The sequence below is a fragment of the Crassostrea angulata genome, chromosome 7, assembly GCF_025612915.1.
Source record: "Crassostrea angulata isolate pt1a10 chromosome 7, ASM2561291v2, whole genome shotgun sequence".
Classification (NCBI taxonomy): domain Eukaryota; kingdom Metazoa; phylum Mollusca; class Bivalvia; order Ostreida; family Ostreidae; genus Magallana; species Magallana angulata.
The window spans coordinates 54,140,615-54,160,002 of record NC_069117.1 but is presented as its reverse complement, the minus strand read 5'-3'; the positions used below and the strand labels follow the sequence as shown (position 1 = coordinate 54,160,002).

General features: G+C 33.9%; 2 protein-coding genes across 6 annotated transcripts in view; one reads left to right on the top strand and one right to left on the bottom strand.

The window, feature by feature from the left end:
* Positions 1-1,199: 1,199 nt before the first annotated feature.
* LOC128156464 (phosphatidylinositol polyphosphate 5-phosphatase type IV-like) lies at positions 1,200-13,214 on the top strand. Of its 2 annotated transcripts, none has more exons than XM_052818629.1 (11): positions 1,200-1,307; positions 2,727-3,831; positions 6,888-7,011; positions 7,402-7,499; positions 7,617-7,741; positions 8,678-8,797; positions 9,258-9,359; positions 9,540-9,710; positions 10,109-10,224; positions 10,317-10,453; positions 10,799-13,214. In XM_052818629.1, exons 2-11 carry the CDS (start codon positions 2,750-2,752, stop codon positions 10,920-10,922), a joined length of 2,199 nt encoding a protein of 732 aa, XP_052674589.1. In that variant the 5' UTR covers positions 1,200-1,307; positions 2,727-2,749; the 3' UTR covers positions 10,923-13,214. The 2 variants fall into 2 exon arrangements, with proteins under 2 accessions (XP_052674589.1, XP_052674588.1); XM_052818628.1 differs by lacking the exon at positions 1,200-1,307 and adding an exon at positions 1,358-1,539.
* Positions 13,215-15,171: 1,957 nt separating this feature from the next.
* LOC128156467 (uncharacterized) overlaps positions 15,172-19,388 on the bottom strand; it is a 36,103-nt gene continuing 31,886 nt past the window's right edge. The window contains exons 1-8 of one of the 4 annotated variants that reach the window (XM_052818633.1): positions 18,502-18,686; positions 18,250-18,407; positions 17,950-18,075; positions 17,449-17,855; positions 16,922-17,153; positions 16,477-16,572; positions 16,224-16,319; positions 15,178-15,710 (exon numbers count right to left, since the gene is read on the bottom strand). In XM_052818633.1, coding sequence (XP_052674593.1) covers positions 15,444-15,710; positions 16,224-16,319; positions 16,477-16,572; positions 16,922-17,153; positions 17,449-17,855; positions 17,950-18,075; positions 18,250-18,405 — 1,380 coding nt within the window. In that variant the 5' untranslated portion in view covers positions 18,406-18,407; positions 18,502-18,686 and the 3' untranslated portion in view covers positions 15,178-15,443. Of the gene's footprint in view, positions 15,711-16,223; positions 16,320-16,476; positions 16,573-16,921; positions 17,154-17,448; positions 17,856-17,949; positions 18,076-18,249; positions 18,408-18,501; positions 18,687-19,388 lie in introns of those variants that run through there. The other 3 variants (XM_052818634.1, XM_052818630.1, XM_052818632.1) reach the window with 3 other exon arrangements.

Sequence of the window (19,388 nt, the reverse complement as noted above, 5' to 3'; positions counted from 1 at the left end):
TTTCCAACCTCACGTTCCAACATCACGTTCTCCCGAGAATCAAAGTAAAACATTTGAAAAGCTTATAAGATGTGTAATTTTAAGAACATCATGCTTTTTAAGTAAATAAAACAGTATACTTCGCATACTTTTATTTCTCAGGGGAGTTTTAAAGAGTAAGACGACAACTTAACCAACGTCAGCTTTGACGTCACAATAAGCACTGATAAGGGGAAATTACTCTAATTGAAGTTATTGTAAATCTGCTGAAATGACCAAAATCCTCTTAAAATCTTGCAAACACCATGTTCTTTTAACATGATAAGCAAATATTTTTAAGCGTAAATTAAAAATAAAATTAAACATTAATTATTTTTTTTTAAGTGGAGGGGCAAATCCATGGTGAGTCGATTTTCTATGTATAAATTGACAAAAATGAAAAAAATTTTAGCATGGGGGGAGCTCTATGATGAGTCAAGTTTTATATGTAAGTTTAAGAAAAAATGGCTACTGCAAAAAAAAAGGGGGAAATCAATCAATCAATCATAATCACAATCACTTTAAAAGAGGAGATGCAGTGCAATGAATATTTATATATTAAAATCTTTATTATTTAACAACATTGTATCTGAGATTAAACTATTGTTCTACATATAAATAAATAAATTATAACAAATCTTATAAACTATGAATAATGAAAATTTACTGAAAAATAGGTATGTTTTATTTTTTGGCATTCAAATTTCACGTTGCTAATTTTATTTTATTAATTTATTATAATTCATTGTTTGATCACATGCTGTGCTCGCCCCAACGGTCGCACCGTAAAACATATTACTTTCTTCCATTTACCTGCGGTAGCTGATATGTGGTTTTTACAAAATACTTTCAGTAAAAAAAAACAACAAACAAATTGTATCATTGTATAAATCAAAAGTGAACTAAACTATATTCTTTTTAAAATTAAATTATTAATCAAACGTGAACTGACAAACCAAATTAATGTATTTAGTTTGTACCACGTCTAATTTATACAGTAATAACATTTGTTCGGTTTTTTTCTTAGGCACTGAAAGTATTTTGAAAAAATTACATCACCTTCTGCAGAGAGAGAGAGAGAGAGAGAGAGAGAGAGAGAGAGAGAGAGAGAGAGAGAGAGAGAGAGAGAGAGAGAGAGAGAGACTATGAACGAGTTAACAAGTTTTATAGTTTCGGTTTATGGTAGTGTTATCATGCGCATACAAACAAGATGGAGTCTGACCGACGAAAATTATCTTGGATTTGATCAGTATTTTGCATTTTACAAGAAAAATGCATTGACATAAGAGGTTTGTTGCACATTTTTGAGATATCAATTGATCTTAAACTGTATGCATCGGTTAATAGAATTTGACTTGCGTTCTTTATCAGATTTTGTTGTATATTTACAAAGTTGCTATGAAAACTGTTGTATTGTTTACAAATACAGATTTTGTGAATCACACGTGCTAAGTTACACGCCCCATCACTTTCACAATGAAATTAACGCCATATTTCATTTTACTCATGAAACTGTGGAGAGTAAGTAAATATATTTCAGTAGTTTCAAGATTATGATCTATTTCATATCAAAATTACTTTTAAAAAATGCCGGTTTTTTGTAGAGAAATGTATTTAATGAAGTTGTTTTAAATAACGATTTCATAGACAATGACCTGAAAAAAGTCTGAAAATGCACGTATTTTGATGTGAGTGGTTATTAATATATGAATGTCTGGTTAAGGTGCCTCACTACACCGTGAAATAGTTTCTCAAATCAGCAGAAAATTACTTGATTATGATAGAAAGCATGATGGATAAGAAGTATCTATGTCAAATAGGCGAAAAAATGTGCAATTTTAGATAAAAAATGATGTTTTAAAAAATTTCATTCAGTAAACATAAACAAAAGCCCCAGGTGGATTCGAACTCATGACCTGCGGTTCACAAGCCTGATAATTTAACCACTGAGCTATGACGATACACATCTGAATCGATTGATACAAACAGTTTAACAAAACATTTAAATCGCCATCTTGTGACGTAGTGTCTTAAAAAGTAGAAGTCTCGGTGTAGTGAAGTACCTTAATATGATAATGTCATATAAATAACAATTCATTTATTCTGCTCCATCCTTTGGGTCAGCTTTAACATTATAATTCAATAAAACATTTATTTATCTCCTAACAGACTGATAAAAAGTACCTATCAGATAATCATTTTTAGATTTTTATTATCATTCAATAGTTCAATAATTTTGTGTATTTAATTCCAAGGTTTGACAAATAGAATTTGAGATTGCTTGCCCTTGGACATGTAACAATTACAAAATTACTTATTACCCTACATTGAATAATAATTTTCTTGCTTCATTCTTTCTCATTGCATTCAGACAAATTGTATGAAAATAATTCATCATTTGCCTATTTTTTAACGCACTGATATTTTTAATTCATTATCATTTGTTTTATCTTTCGTGATCTGCCGTTGAAATCTGTAAACTTGAACATGTTGTAGATGTGAAATCATAGATTGGTAGTTTAATTATGACATTTAACAAATGTTTGGTATTAGCTTACAAAATTATATGACAGATTTAAATGTCGTAAGGTGTGCTTCCATTCCAATTTTTTTCCTTAATTTTTTTAGATGTTTTGTTCCTTGTTGTTAACCCTTGTGAAGTGTTCTGGAAAATTGAGAATAATACACATCTTTAATCTTTTTCATAGTTTAAACTTGTAAATTTGATGTCATGGAGTTGGACATCAGTAACCTCAAGCCCCCAACAGGGGACACAGCATCCATCTCTTCCACTGGTCGCAAACCAAAGAAGAAAAGTGTTCTGTCTAAGCTTGTCGAAAAGAAGCGCAGGTCATCAGAGAGTGGAAGTGAAGTTGGATCATGTGTGTCATTGCAATCCAGTCAGACTCAAGATGTCACAGAGGAGAGAATGGATATCAGTGGGATGGAGCAAAATGAATTGAATTTAAAAGAGGACAAAAATGTGAAAACAGATGCAACCTCTGATGACAAACTTGAAAATTTCAACAACAACGAGGAAGGAGACATGTCCAACAATGCAAACAGCACAAGATCAGGTTTACAGAGGGGGAGACGAGTGTCCGGCTCAAACTTGAGGAAAAATCCTAAACCTGCACCCAGACTAAAGAAACCTGACCCAGATCTGTGTGATTGGGACCCTCCCCCGCCCCTAGATGCCGACGACAACGAAAGCAACGGAATCAAAGCTCCTTCCGATGCTACCATTCACAGGTTCAGGGCCTTGAAAATGGCCAATGATCCAAAAGGATCACTTGAGTCATTGAAAAGTCTTCCTTTTCAACCTAAACCACCACAGACACCAAAATCAGAAAAGAAAAGCAAAGGGAAAGGAAATTCTAAAGGAGAGAAAAGAAACCACGAGGCAGGTTCCTCTGGTGAGGAAGTGGAGACCAAGTCCAAGTCCAAAAAGCAGTCCGCGTCATACGTCAACCTGAAAACAGGAACAGAAAAGTATGAGAAGTCAGAGGAGGATATTTATATGAATGACAGTTTTAACAAGACTGCTAATGCTGATTCTGACAGTGTACAAATGAACAGTCCTCGGGTTGCCAAAGCTTCCCGTGGACCCTTACCACCAGTCGCTCCCAAATCTCAGCTCCCACCTCTTGGTGATATCACATCGACATCACTCAAAATCACAATGAAAACTGATCCTTCATACTCACCCCAGAAATATGCGGAGGATTCAAGGACTGGGGACACCATTTCCCAGAGATCTCTCTCTGCTTCATGTGCCATGCTGCCCATTGCTATTGGAGAGGCGCGAGCGAGGTAACTGATTTCTTTGTGTTAGAGTTTTTATTGATGTAATGAAGTTAAATTGTGGATCATGGTTAGAATTATACATGTTATAAGGGAGAGATGTTATTATTTTATCTGGTCTCATGATAACCCTTGCCTACATGTACATGTAGTTTAATCCAATAGAACATTTGATCTGTAAGTGCATGAGTATACTAATAAGTTCATTATTAGACACCCATGGTCCATCTGGTTAGTGAATAATGTAAGTAAGTAAGTAAGTAAGTAAATAATTTATTTATTTATAGTGACATGTGTATACATTTCCAAGTGTAATATAAACAACAGTCAGCATAGATTAAACACCCGGCCCGTCGGGCCTATATGCCACTTTGAACACATAATACATGAAAAATGAAAAGAAAATAACTCAGCATCAAGCAGTAAACAAAGATATGATTGAAAATATACATGTATGAGTATAAAAATTTCTTCAGAACCTTGAGTTTGCATAGTTTATATAATACAGTATATGTTTATTTTCTGAACAATAAAGATTGTCTACGTGTAAAAGAATGATATAAGTATTTGGCAACCTGCCGAGGATAATTTGAAATAAGAACAATTAGTGCATCTGTATCTGACAAATCTAGTAATTGATTAAACCCAGTATTTTCGAAAAGGATTCTTCTATAGTTATATAAAGGACAATGTAATAAAAAGTGAATTTTGTTTTCTATACTATTTTTACAACAAAAAGTACAAATTCGCTCTTCAACAGGTTCACTGTGGTGACTGTTGGCCAATTCACCAAATTTGAAATTTTCTTTGTTTTATTTTCATTCATTTTAATCTACAATAAAAAAAGAATTTTTTTTAGATTATGGATCAGAGGTATAAAGAAAGTTGATCATTTAATTTATTTTTGAAAAGCATGCTTCAGTTTATGAGCAAGTCTAAGCATTTAGACAATTGATGAAATTTTGGTTACGAATGTATGAAGGAGCCAATCAAATTAGAGCATGAATTATTCATGAAACTGAGAAAAGTTACTGGCATTGTGTGAGACTGACTTGATTTTTTTAAACAATGTTACAAGTTACTCCTTATCATATTTTAGTAGTGTACTGGAGTTATAATTCACATAATTCATCTGTTTTAAGCCACTACCCGATCTTTTGACTGCATAGTATTACCAGTAGGTAGAGATCTCTGTCAGGTCTGGTATTATTACCACTTGATTTAAGTTACTTCTGATCATATCTGATTAAACTGAATTTTTTAAATCTATTGAATTAGTTTATAAGTTACTCAATTCTGACAAAATTTAGGATTCGGTTGTTTTAATATTTGAAATTCCATATTTATAAAATAAGATTTAAATTATTTTGAAATATGAACTGAGCAAATTATTTCTATACATTTTGAAATTCTAAATTAGTGGAGAAAATACATTGGTACCTTATGGAAATCAAAGAAAATAATGTGGAAACTTGTCTGATTTTTAAAAAAGGATGAACAGAAGAAGGGAGTTTTGGTTTATTATAATGAAAAGCAAAATCAATTACTCAGACATGATGTTTTTGATATTGGAGTCTTTTGCAATAAATACACTGTTTATGAGGTTTTTCTTTCCACGATTTTACCATTTTTTTCAATTTCATAATAATATCTAAATTAAGATATTTCATGACAAAGATTGTCTGACAATTAGCACAACAGAATAGAATTAAATCACCAACATCTGAAGAATGCAAAAAACTGGGAATTGAACATAACATCTGTCAAAATGTTATATACATGTGTGTTCATGTAAAGAAGGATTTAGAATTATTACATAAGTATAATTTCATCATATATTCTTACAAGTTCGGATATTGTTGATAGCTTTAGAAAAAGTACATGTATTATTAGAAAACCATGCAGCAAAGCTGGACTTCATGCATATACATCACACAGTCAATGAGTCATCTTTTATAATGTATTAAGCTCAAGCCTAGGAAAAAAGAATGTTCATAGACAGAAGGATTGACTCTAACCTTAAGCTATCGTGTTTTGCAGAGATAAGTGCTTAAGTGTTATTCATTCAATATAGCATCACCATGGGGGATGGGGGATTTTTAAAAAAAAGGGGGGGTGATACCTTTGAGGCCTCTGTACTATATTTAGTTGAGGAAATACCCTGGTGTTAAAAATATTAAAGAAGTTGATTGTGTTAGATTATAAGCAACTTACATGTAATTCTGCCAGCTAGTTATGACTGTTTGGTTGATGGGTGGGTGGAAGGGGGGGGGGGGGGGGGGGGGGTGGATAATAAAAACTTACCACATGCTTCCTCTTTGTATTGAAGAAATGCTTACTGGTAATTGTGAGAAAAATCTTGAATTTAAAAGAGCTATTTAATATCACTTTAAAGTGTAATTTTATGGTGTTTTTTTTTTTCAATTAAATAACGAAATAAAAGTGCTGTGGAACTCAGTTATGGATGATTAGACTTGTTTAGACTTGAGTGGATTAACCCTTCTATAAATAACTCCCATTGGAGTAGATACTATTGTAGTCCAGCAAGTGTCAATACACCTTGACTTTTACTGATACAGTCCCCCATTGACCACTAATCACTTCATGACTTAATTTTGATTAACATAATTCAAAAGATTATATAGAACTCCAGCTATGAACTGATTAAGGTAAATTGATCCAAGCTATTGATTCATGGTAACTAAAACACACAGAACATGTCGGCCACACCATGGCATTTAAATGGTTGACACAATGCAGGTGTACACTGGGACAGCGACCAGCTATTGGGAAATACACATTCACATGGACCATTTCTAACTAATTCCATTGATATACAGTATTGATTTTTGTTGATGGGAGATGCTGCTATTGACAACTGATTAATAGTGGGAGCGAAAGGCACACTTTCCATATCCTTTTAGAAGTGAGAATGATGACATGTTTTTCTGTGGGATTTAGTCTGCATGTTGTGAGTGGTTGACACACCGTAGGCTAGCTGTGTGTGTAAGGAATCAGCTGATTTATTGGGTCATGTCTATACTGTACCCTATTCCTATCCTTAGGACCGGGTCACGGGGCAATGTCAGTGTCACCTCCTCCCTGGTGGGGGCCCCAGAGCTGGAGCGGTACTTCCCTGACCACCAACTCAAAATCTGGGTCGGGAGCTGGAATATGGGCGACATCAAGGTGAGTTATACAAGTTATATGAATTGTATTAAAAGAAATTATTGTTCAGTATATCATACATGTATGTAAAAACAATTTATAAATAAGTAAAACTGTATAATCTGTGTGATCTTTTACATAGAATCTATCCATCTACTAATGGGTCCACCACACCCTGTGACTTGCACTTTTTTGAGAGTATGTCACAACATTTAGTTTTAATTGCACTGGCATAATGTTTATATCTTCACATGTATTTGGTTACATTCCAAGCCAATCAATATGGCAAAAGGCTTCTGACCCAAAAGACCATTTTACATGCTGATCTGCAGTAGAATATTTAGGTAAAAAAGAGATAGTCAAGGTTCAAGAACTATTTGATTGTAACATTACATACCCGGTATTTTTTAGGAATGTAAAGATTCGCTTCAGGACTTCATTTTACCTGTGGAAAGTGAAGTAATGCAAGACATATATGCAGTTGGAACTCAGGAAAACAATTATATCAAGTGAGAACAAACAATCTCAAATTATTTTGTTTGGGGCTTTCATTGCAAGTAAAGTTATTGCTACTTTAACATCTGTTGAAGACTTGTTTTTTAAAGCATGCTTATTTTGATTGACAGAAAAGATTGGGAGGTGCTGTTACAAGCCACGCTCGGACCTACGCACGTTCTGTACCACTCGTCCTCCCACGGGTCCCTACATCTTGCCATCTTTATACGCAGAGATCTCATCTGGTTCTGTTCAGGTACAGGAACATCTCTAAACATCACATTGTTTGTATTATTACAGTAAACCAACTTTTATACCCGTTAGAACTCACAAGGTTCAGGGAAGTATCATCAGTGCAAGTATTTCTTACCATTACCCAGTCATCTAATTTCTCTGGTAAATTATTGTCCAGGTAATCTTTATCCTGATCATGAAAATATGTCACAGCAAATAAAGTCGTCAATAAAATTTGGTTTACATTATCACATTGTTTATTTCAAATGAAAGCATGCTGTAATAACATTAAGGTTAAGGTTACTATACCTTTTTTTAAACCCCCCCCCCCCCCCCCCCCCCCCGCAAACAAAGTTTTGGGAGAAAAAAAAGGAATCACCTTGTCTCTCTAGCCAAGTAGTCATCCATCCATCTGTCTGTCAATCTTGTCTGAGCAATTGTGTCCAGTCCATATCTTCCTTATGGAGGAACATTGGAAGTTCCTTCTTCACGCAAAGATTACTTGTGACATGAGGATGTGTCATGATTTTGAACCAAAATCATTTGGTCGCATTCAAGATCACTGGAAGGAAAAGTTCATAATTTGTCCGGTCTATACCTTTCTTACGGAAAAACATTGAAAGTTCTTACCTCATACAAAGATTGTTTATGACATTAGGATGTCATAATTTTGAGAATATTATTAAAGAGGTGTGTGTATTTTTTGTGAGTTTGTTCCCAGTACCTCTAGTTAAGTTTATCAGGCAAATCGTTTTATGCGGTTATAAGTTCTTTTACACTCAACTTTTAAGGATAGTTTAAAAATAAAACTTGTATCAAATAAAACTATGTTTCTGATAAAAATATATGGTATAAATCTCACATAAATCACAGAATATACTGATAAGTTACAGTGATGGAAATATATTGCTTGATTTAATCTTTAAACTAGTTTGATATGAGTATTTTTTCATTTCAGTTCCAGAAGATGAACAAATCTCCACCAGGGCTGTTACCATGGTCAGGACCAAAGGAGCAGTTGCAATCTCATTTTATTTCTTTGGAACTTCATTTCTTTTTGTCAATTGTCATTTAACATGTAAGTACATGGTATATCTGTGATAAGCTTGGCAATCGAAGAAATTCAAGCTACACCATATGTAACATACTCAAAACAAATTCAAACTGTACTGTACAATATAATACATGTACAAGCTGTACTGTACAAACTAAGCAGCACTGCACTGTACAATTTGAATATTTCAAACTCTAGCAACACTGAACATTATAGATCCATACTACAAAACAAACTGAACAGTTAAATACAAACTAAAAAAGTTCTGTCAAATCAAGCTGTACTTTTTATAACAAGCTTGACCATGCAATACACAGTTGCCCTTGCATTTGTATAAGTAGGAAGAGAATAAAAGATCAGCAAGCTATATCTATCTGTGTTGTGATTTCACGTAACAATCTGTCTGTGTTGTGATTTCACGTAACAATCTGTCTGTGTTGTGATTTTATGTTCCGGTAACAGTCTATCTGTGTTGCGGTTTCAGCTGATGATGGTCGTCTGAAGGACAGGATAACAGATTATCATAAAATCACCACTAGTCTGAAGATGCCAAAGTATGCTCATAAAGACCAGCACAGTGTTCAAGGTATTGCTACTCTTAACCACAATGGCTACATGCCAGATGTCTTCCTCTGATTGCCAAACAAATGGAATGGATGATAAAATCTTTAACATATTTAGTTACATGAATAATTTATTTTTGTTTTGATGCAGAGAATTAAAGATATATGAGTCAATATACCAAGTAGTGTTCTTTCATTAATAGGCGATGCTCTCAGTAAATACGACAGCGTGTTTTGGTTTGGGGACCTAAATTTCCGTATAGACAAGGGACGTAACACAGTGGAAGACCTGGTCACCTCCATAATTGAACAGGAGCACCCAAACTTTGAATTCCTTCTGGAGGGGGATGAACTCAATGACTGTATAGTGAAAGGTGAGGACAGGGAGGGAATGTGCTCATTGTAGATGATGCTCAGAGACTAGGGGAGAGATTATATTTGTTGATATAGTATCGAGAAGCTATGAAACTCGGACTGTAGTTGATATGAAAGACAAAACACTTATAGTAATTATGGTTCTTACAAAGAAGGACACACTTATTGTAGCTAGTATGTGAAAATAAATGAACTGAAGTTACTACAAAGAGATTACACCTATTGTAGCTAATGCAAAGAAACAATAGGAGAAAACACTGATGGAATTTGATGTTAAGAAACAAAAGCATTATACACAAATGATTGTTATTAATGTGAAGAAACTTGAAAAGAATTTTTTTTTGTATAATCTGTGCAAACAACTAGTATAACCAGAGATTATTTTTTGCTTTTGTAGATCAAATATTCCATGGCTTTCTTGAGGGACGAATAAATTTTAAACCTACTTACAAGTTTGATGTAAATAAAGATGTTTATGATACATCGTCTAAACTAAGGATTCCTTCCTATACAGTAAGTATGGCTTTGTATCTGTTGTCAGCCTGTTATGTACATTAGTTTTCTTATCCGTCACCAAATTTAATATGTTTTATTTGTGATTGTAGGATAGAATATTATTTAAAGCTAAGAAGAAGAACTCTATTAGTTGTCACCACTATGATGCTGTAATGAACTTGCGACTGTCTGACCACCGTCCGGTGTATGGTCTCTATGAAGCCACCATTAAACCAGGCAGAGACAAGTATGCCATTATTGATATTTTCTATGTAAAATTTATAAAATGATGCTTTGGTAAAATCATACGTACATGTAACTCTGGGTGGATCTGCATTAAAAAAGTTATGTAGATTGATAATTTACTGGCTATTATATGAAATGATTTCTTTAGATCTCTACACAGCAATTATGATAAGTTTTGTGTATATTTAAACTTTATATTTTGATAGAAGATTGAGTTATGCCCCTTATAATCTATCCATAAAGCAGAAAAGATTTATTAAATGAGCAATTCCCAAAAATTGTTTTGCCCTACTTATGAAAAATTTCTAAATTGATTTAAATTATTGCTACTTCATTTTACTTGCAGTATTCCAATGGCAGCTGGACATTTTGACAGAGATGTTTATGTGGAGGCCAATAAGAGATGGGACTTCAAGTTTGAAAAGGGGAATAAAAATCAGAAGAGTAGTTCTGTGTGTGCCATACAGTGAGAGATGATAAAGGGAGGCAACTACAGATGACCAAGTTCAAACGGTTGAGATAATCTGCTTGGACTGAGAATGTTTACCTGAAGAAACATGGAAAGTAATGATATCCTAGAGTGTGAAAAAAGTTGATATCTGGAAATGTTGATATCTCAGAAATAGATGTTGATGATATCCTGAAGCATGGAGAATGTTGATATCCCGGAGCATGGAGAATAAATATAGAAAATGTTGATATCAAGAAGAGTTACATATCTTGATATCAGGGGATGTTGATATCAAGAAGTATAGAGAAAGTTGATATTCAGGGCTGGGTTTTTCAACAGAACTTCTGACTTACGACCAAATTAATGAATGCTAATTAAAAACAAACTAATAAATGTTTCATTGTCATGGCTGTAAAATATTGTCATGGACATCAGAGTAATTGTATAAATATGGTTCTGTCTACGTATTGTTCTTTAAATAACATTCCATGGGACTGAAAATATTTGCAACTCTGTCGTAAGTTCTTTTGTAAAACGCAGCCCATAAGTGTTACAGATCTTGATATCAGAGAATGTTTAGAGAGTTGGTGTATGGAATGTTAAACATAGGTTGCAAACTATGAAATCTTGTGGCACTTGGACCTGAAACGGGAGAAACTAATGGTGGTGCTAAAAGATGGTGGATATTGAGGACACAGCCACCATTGACTGCTGTTGTTAGAGAAATTCAGGAGGCATGTATAGAGTGAACTCTGGTAATTCACCAAGGCAGCAAAAGCCAGCCAACTGTTGGTATTACAAGCTTGAATGAAGTTTGGCTTGTACAGAGTTTGATTCTGTTAGGAATAGACAATTAATACACTGTGTCAATTTAGAAAAAAATTGTCATAAGAATTTACTGGTACTTGTTCTGAATTTTAGGATCATCTTTATCATCAAAAATTTAAGTTACAAAAAAAACCTTCCCAGAAAACTGTTAAATTGGTACTAAAATGCCCTACCAGACATCCATCTTTAATCTATTTCCAAGTACAAATGTATTCTAATATTGTGTTTGACCTGTTAGATAAACAAGATAGGAAATATTCTTGTATTTGATCATACATTTTTGAAAGCAAAGTCTTAAGGTTTAGTCAAATTTAAGACATCAGCACTTAAAACATCCGAGGAGGAATAGATATGTATAATCCTGTTTATTATAGGTTGTTCATTACATGTTGTATGTCATACATGTATATTGTAATGCTAGTCACTATACCCATGTAGATCCAAAGATCTGAATTATTCTATTACAAACACTTATTCCACTAGTATGAGAATCAAGGTGTGCTTTGTATATTTTATTATGTCTCTGAATTTATATAATGATACTTTTGATGTTGCAGTCAATCATGTATTTTTTTTATTTTGGAAGCAATTTTTTTTCTGTTTCTCTGACTGACAGAATTTTTGTTTTATCTTTTCCACTAAAAAAGAAAAATTGAGATATTTTTTTATCATGTTGGACATTAAATTTTAGAGTGAGATTGTATTTTATTTCTCAGAATGTTGTGATTTTTTTTTATTTTGCCAGTTTTGTTTTAATGTTGGATGTTTTATTTCTATCTTTGGGTCATTATTTAATATTTAAAAGGGCATTTAAAAAATGAAAATGTTTTTGAAATTTGATTTGTGAAGTTAATTTTATGAATGATTTTTTTTTTTAAGGATTTTATTTTTGCAAAATAAGTTTGAGCTTTGAAAGAGAGAAAGTTGCTTGAATTTTGTTTATGTGCTTTTATGTGTTTAGACAGAAGGGGCATGTTTTGGGGATTCAATTTGTGATTTTAAACAGTGATGATGTGAGAACATTTACAAATATGAGGTCAGAAGTCAGGTCTTTTTTGTTTGGAGGGAGAGGTTACATGTATGATGTTGTGTTGTAGAAGTGAGAATGATATCAGATCTTATTTTGATTTGTTCATGAGGAAGAGAGAGGTCTTATGCTATATATTGTGAGGAGTGCTATATTTATTATTGATACAACGCTGAGTAGTGCCAAAACTTTGTTTTCAATGTATTCATTCACAAGAAAATGATTGTCTGCTTGGAAAGGAGGTCTTTTTAGTTTATTCAATGTGGCAGTCTTCTTTTGTCCGTCCAGAACTCTTATTATTTGAAAAATGAAATGAAACTTATTCTCTATTCCCTCTTGCCTAAGTTTCCCCCAGAAAGCTGTGTCAAGAGAATATCAATGTTGCCTGACTTAACTTTTCTATAAAGGAAATATTGTTAGAAAATTATATTTTTTATGTTATTCCTTGAAAATGTCTAGGAGAACACACATTTTCATTTACAATCCATAAAGATCTGTTATGAGATTACATAAAAATTATTTATTGTTTAAAAATGTCGAAAAAAAATATTTATCCTCTTTACAATCCAAAATGATCTGTTAAGACTTATTTTGTTTCATACTTATGTTTAATATAAACATTATCATATTTGTTAAGAATCTGAAGTACATGTAATTGAAAATATGAAATCATTTTGAGATTGTAGCCTACTGAACAAAAGAAATAAAACTTAATTTATTGGTTTGTTTGTTTTCAGTTAAGATGTGATTAAGTAGTAACCTGATAGATAAAATGTAAGAAAAACATTGGATTGGACCTGTTTATTGTATTTCAGAAAAGGGAAAGATAGGGGGGGGGAATGGAAGAGGGGAGAGAGAATGAAAATTAGATAAATATGAAAAAGCTAAAGGTGTCCAAAATTTATTATTTAGTGAATTCCCATGACATAATTGATAGTTGTTTTTCCTAAAATAATAAAATAAACATTAGTTAATTGAGGTTTTATTAAAATTGTGTTAAACAGCTGAAGTTTCTTAAAGGACACCGAATTGAGATTCAATAAATCATTGTCAATGTAGATCGTATATGACTAAAAACTTGCTTGCAGTTTCATTAAAACTTCTAATAAATTGTCCAGATTGTTTAATAAATTACTTTGACTGGTCAAAAATACCTTTAGAATAATACATATCTTAATTGAATGTAAACTCTTAACCTCGATGCCAGGAGATTGAGAGCAGGCAAAATATGTGACCAATAGGGAGTGTTGACAACAGGAACATAAAACATGATTGTGATAGCTAATTAATTTATTACGATAACATTAGAGATGTATATCACTATAATAGGCCGGTTAATTGACTGGGTGACAAGATGTCAACAGATATGGTTACCTAATGTTTCATCAATTCGTTACCACGGGGTATTGTTCACCGGTTAAGAAATTTTGCGAACGGCTCTGCATCTTTCAATGTTTGCACACGGCATTTGACCAAATATCTTATATATAAAGCACATAGTATCAGTCAGTGCCACATTCAGCATTGGATTACTTGATCACAGAACATCCGTTCGAACACCTCCAAAATGCCAATCGGTAAGTTATTTGCTCGTATTTCTGAACTATAAATTAATTATTATAATAAATATGCCTTTAGTAAAAAAAAAAAAAGTGCTCGTACTTGTGAAGAAATCTTGTTTTAAAAAAGAAACATTAGTACAATTATTTGGCTGAAATGATTTTTGTCATAACTTAAAAAATAGAAACGTTTCAATAGTGGTGAAATGATTCATTTTTACATTGTGCGTCCTTAGCTCGTTGCCAAGGATGTACTGATAAAGATTTTCAAGATCGAATGCGGACGACATTTCATATCGCCTTAGATAAAAACCTTAGATATATACTTGTACATACAGTTTTTTAAAAATACATTTATTTGAAATAAATAAAGAGAAAAGAAGTTTTTCTAAAAAAATATAAATGATTTAACTGTAGATAAGGCGCCTCTTGTTGTAGCTGATGGTTCATTTTTGCATTTCCGGGGCTCACTATAGATTTTAAATTCAATAATCACAGATATTTTTTTTAATTGATAGAAACAAACTGCACTTGCGCCAATGGAGCATGTAATTGCGGCGAGACCTGCCAGTGTAAAACAACTGACTGCGCATGCGCCATTTGCAATAACCCTTGCGGATGCACGGAGACCGAGTGCAACTGTGGAGCAGGATGTCAGTGCCCGGAGACGTGTTCGTGTAAAACGTGCAAAGCGTGAGGGGCTGAAAAAGGCAAGGTTCATTTCTTATATTTAAATGTTTTCTCTAACATCAAGAATATTTTGCTAAAAATGTACAGTGTATACAACTTTAACACAATTTTGTAGCAAAAATTTTGACATGATATATTTTTTTTTACAGATGATGCAGGAGAAGATTTGCTTGTGAAAGAATAGAAACAGAATACCTGTTTGTCAATCTACAAGTTTTATATTTGTTAAATAAAATTTATTTTCATCGTTATGTACATCTTTTCTGCTTGTGCATTTTCATCAAAAACCGATTTCCAGTGGGAAAAAAAGGCAAAGGGAATCAAGGTGAACATAACCCATTCGAGTATGTAAAGGTTCAAAAACGATTTCATAGAATTTATTAAACATAAACAGTAACAAAATGCGTATTAAACATGCGGTTGAAGTACTATTTTGTCAATAGATTGGCTGAACCACTCCTTTAGACAAGACAGGTCCATTTCTAAACTGTCGTAGCGTAGGCCACACATTGAACCCCACCTTGTTCCCCCTGGAGGTGTACGACTCCAGATTGCTGCCCATCAATTCGCCCTCACGGGCCCACTCCAGCTGCAGTGGCGGATCATGGATAGCAAACATCCAGATAAGTTCCACACACCTATCCACAAACTTCTTCAGTGCTGGACTCCTATGTGCTTCCGGGATTTTGTCACGTATGACAACCTACAATATTGTTATTAATGAATATGTACTAATGATCAAAACATGTTACGGGTAAGCAATTCTAAATATACATTTAAGAGGGCTTGATGGTCCTGACCATTTTTAGACTGTCTCGATCTCCTTGAAAAAGGAGCGCTGTATAAAGATATATATATAGTAAACTAGCGGAGACAACATTTTAAGAAAAAAATTAATGAAATTTTAACTTTACTAAAAGATAATTTTAGCCAAAATATCATACTTGTATCTAGATATTTAAGATAGATCTGGCTCCAGAATCATGGACTTGAGTCAAACATTGTACACTGTTTTTATATATCTTGGTTGAGCACATTGGCAAAACTGACTTGACATAACGTTGTTAATAACAAATTTTAATGTTATATTACGATAAATATTTATTTTATTACTGAATGAAATTTTGACATATAGATCTAATTTTGATGCCCGATGAGTAATTCGTTGATCACCCAGCAATCCTAAACTTTGAGCATTCGACGTGCATGCACTCACCTCTTTTATGATTGGTAGAGAGATCGGCATGGTGTCCCTCTGCACCTGCCTACATCTGACCCGAACAAGAGATCTCAGGTCCTCTGGAATATGAACCTGTCAAATCATAATGAAATAAACCAAACAGTATATGTGCTGCTGGGTCCCAAATTCGATTTTTCTTTCATAAAAGATGATCAATGGGAAATTAATAAAAGAAATGCATTTGCTGATATCGTTAATTACTTAATTATTATATAATCGAGGAACTCACGTATCTGGAATCTATTTGGCCCATGGGTTTGAGTATGACTTCACACAAATTATTGTACTCTTTTTCACATACTTCGTCTAGGTAATTCTGGCATTTCTGAGAGAAGATAAAAATGTCGCCTTTATGAGAATGAGTTGTCAAAATTGGACCATATTGTCATCTTTACTTTAAATTAATTACCACTAATCACGATACACATTTTGGCACGGGAATTACACCATATTTAAAATATTATCAATGTTTTAGATTCTTTCATAATTGTCCAATATTTGACCATGAAAACATTTTAAAATTTTCTTAGAACTGCTAGAATTTTAAAATCCCCAGTGAGTTTCAATAGCTATAAGCATTGCTGTTTATATAAAAAAAAATTGCATTGAACTCATAACCTTGCTAATTATTGTTTTAAATTGTTCTTTTGGATCAAGATATCAATAATTCCAACCTTAGTTATATCTGCCAGATATATCAAGTTTTTCTCCGAGTGTCCAGTACCATTATTCTTCTCCTTCAAAGCACCCAGCCACTGTTTTCGAAATAGCTCGGCAAATGCGTCCGCTAGTTTGTCCGTGACGTCATCAACTCGAACACTCCGAGGCGACTTCAGATTTAAGAGGGGCGGTTTCGGTGGGGAAGTACTCTGGACCTCAGGGCTGTTATTCAGTTCTTGTGACAGTCTAAAATCAAGTTCTACTAAAAATCAATTAGATCACTTTTGTGTTATCCTGTCAACTATCGGTATCAAAATCAACTTTGTTCTTAAGCAAACTGGAAGAAATACATCTGTAAGATATAAAACAGAACTGTAATAAACTTTTCATGATGTAACTAAAGAAACTGATAAACACTATAAAGCTCCCATCTCCATAAGAATTCGAATGACACCACCATGCAGTAAGGCAATCTTAATAGATCTAGATTATGTATATGTTACGCCAAATTTGACATGATCATAATCAAGCTTAAGCTTACCTATCCTTTAAACTGCCTAGTTCATTTCTGAGATTGCTGATAGAGTTTGCAATGTCATCCTTGAGAACATCGTCATTTTGGGCCTGAGCATCAGAAGCCCATTTGCTGCCGTCACGTGACCCTCTCTGTTCCTGCCCAGGGGGTGCTCTTCCGTTGCTGCGATGTCCGTTGACCACGTGGTTAGACCGGTAAGACCCACCGGGTACCCGTGTTGTATCCATGCCACCAGGAGCATCATGTGACCGAGCTGGTGATGGTCGGGAGGATATTCGAGTATTCTCTTCGTCGTGTCTTGGTGAGTAGAATTGCAAGTCTTCGATTGAGGTATGGAATCGAGCAGAGCTGCTCTGTGGAAATCCCTGGCTTATAATGGTGTCCTTAGGAGGCGGTGGGGTAGGTGGCTTGTTCTATTGATAGCAAACAGATATACAATCGTGTAAATTCTTCTAACATACAATTATATCTGGGTTTGTCATTTGCAATTTCCAACAGATCACTTACCCTTTTGCTGTCTGGTAGTTCTTTCAGGAATTCATCGTACTCTTCAAGGGCTGCACGGCCGTTCATTTTCACATCGTCCCAACTCCCAAGCTCCGCAAAACTCAGCACGGTGAACATATAGTAAACCTAAAAGAAACGAATTGCTACAGAAACTTTACTTATATCCTAACGCTACATATTCTGTACAGTGTCTTAGGAAATTAATGGTGAATTTATCAATCCATTAAAATAATGAACCGAAAATGAAGCAATCACTAAGTGCTAGCTTGAATTTTAAATGAATGATCCCTGGGCGTTTACCTTTGAGGGCCTGAAGCCAGCGATCATTGGTACAGCGCTGTCCAGCTCTCTCTTCGCTCCCCGGGGGAGAATGGACGACATTTGGAACGGCTTTTCGTCCGTTTCCATGAATTTCTGGATCTCTCCCATGAACTCTTGGAGCTTGGGAAACGCCATCCCTGTAGGAAAACGAAATAGCCAATGCACAGAAAAGACCAATAGTACTGATCTTCAATGTCTTGTAAAAATATCAATATTCAATTTAATACTCACTGCAAACGTGATTCAATAGAAAATTAAAAATCCAATAGAGCAAACAAAAGGGCTAATTAATGAGTTCCATTTTGTATCAGAATTTCTTTACACCAAACAATACACAGATTTTCAATGTTTAGGGGAGGTTGCCAAGTTGTGGCGACACTTCTCGTGATATCGCATACTTAATGAGATGCGCAGAAACCCCAGGACCATAGCAGAGAACATCTGTCCAAAATAAGCTACCCTGAATTCTATCAGCAATCTGATCTTCTACGGTCAGCTATTTTTAATTCAAATCAGACATATCACCGGAGCTTTAAAGCTTTTAGTGTCTATATATCAACAATTAAATTAACGGAAGTTTGTTTTGTTCGTCATTTAAAGTTAATGGAGTATCTTTAAAATGTTGATCGCTGCAATCAAACTGCTATTAAAGGGGTTTTTTTTTTCTTAAAATAAAAAACGATTGCAGGATATGGTATCAGTGCAACAAGCAATGCAAAATGTAGACAACACAAGATACTTACTGCTAAGGTGGAAAAGAAAGCGGTTTTATTTTAGTTAAATATGGTTTTTAAAACTTTTGTTGTTTAAACGTCGCCTTAGCGATGCATTTTTGTCATCAGTTTAATTTCCCTTGGGATCTGGCAGAATCTGTGACAGCCATTTTAAATTCAAGTCATATGCATGTATGCCACTGTCGATAGTTCGATTTATGAAAATTTGAAAAGAGTAATTTTCTAGTATTGTTATCCAGTATAGAAATGCAACAATAAAACATGTGTTTTTCCACTTTTGTTAATTAATTTATCGGTAACATATACGAAATTAGATTATCAAATTATCAAACAATTTTAGAAATCTATAGTTTGAATGATTAGAAAATTATATCCATAGATGGT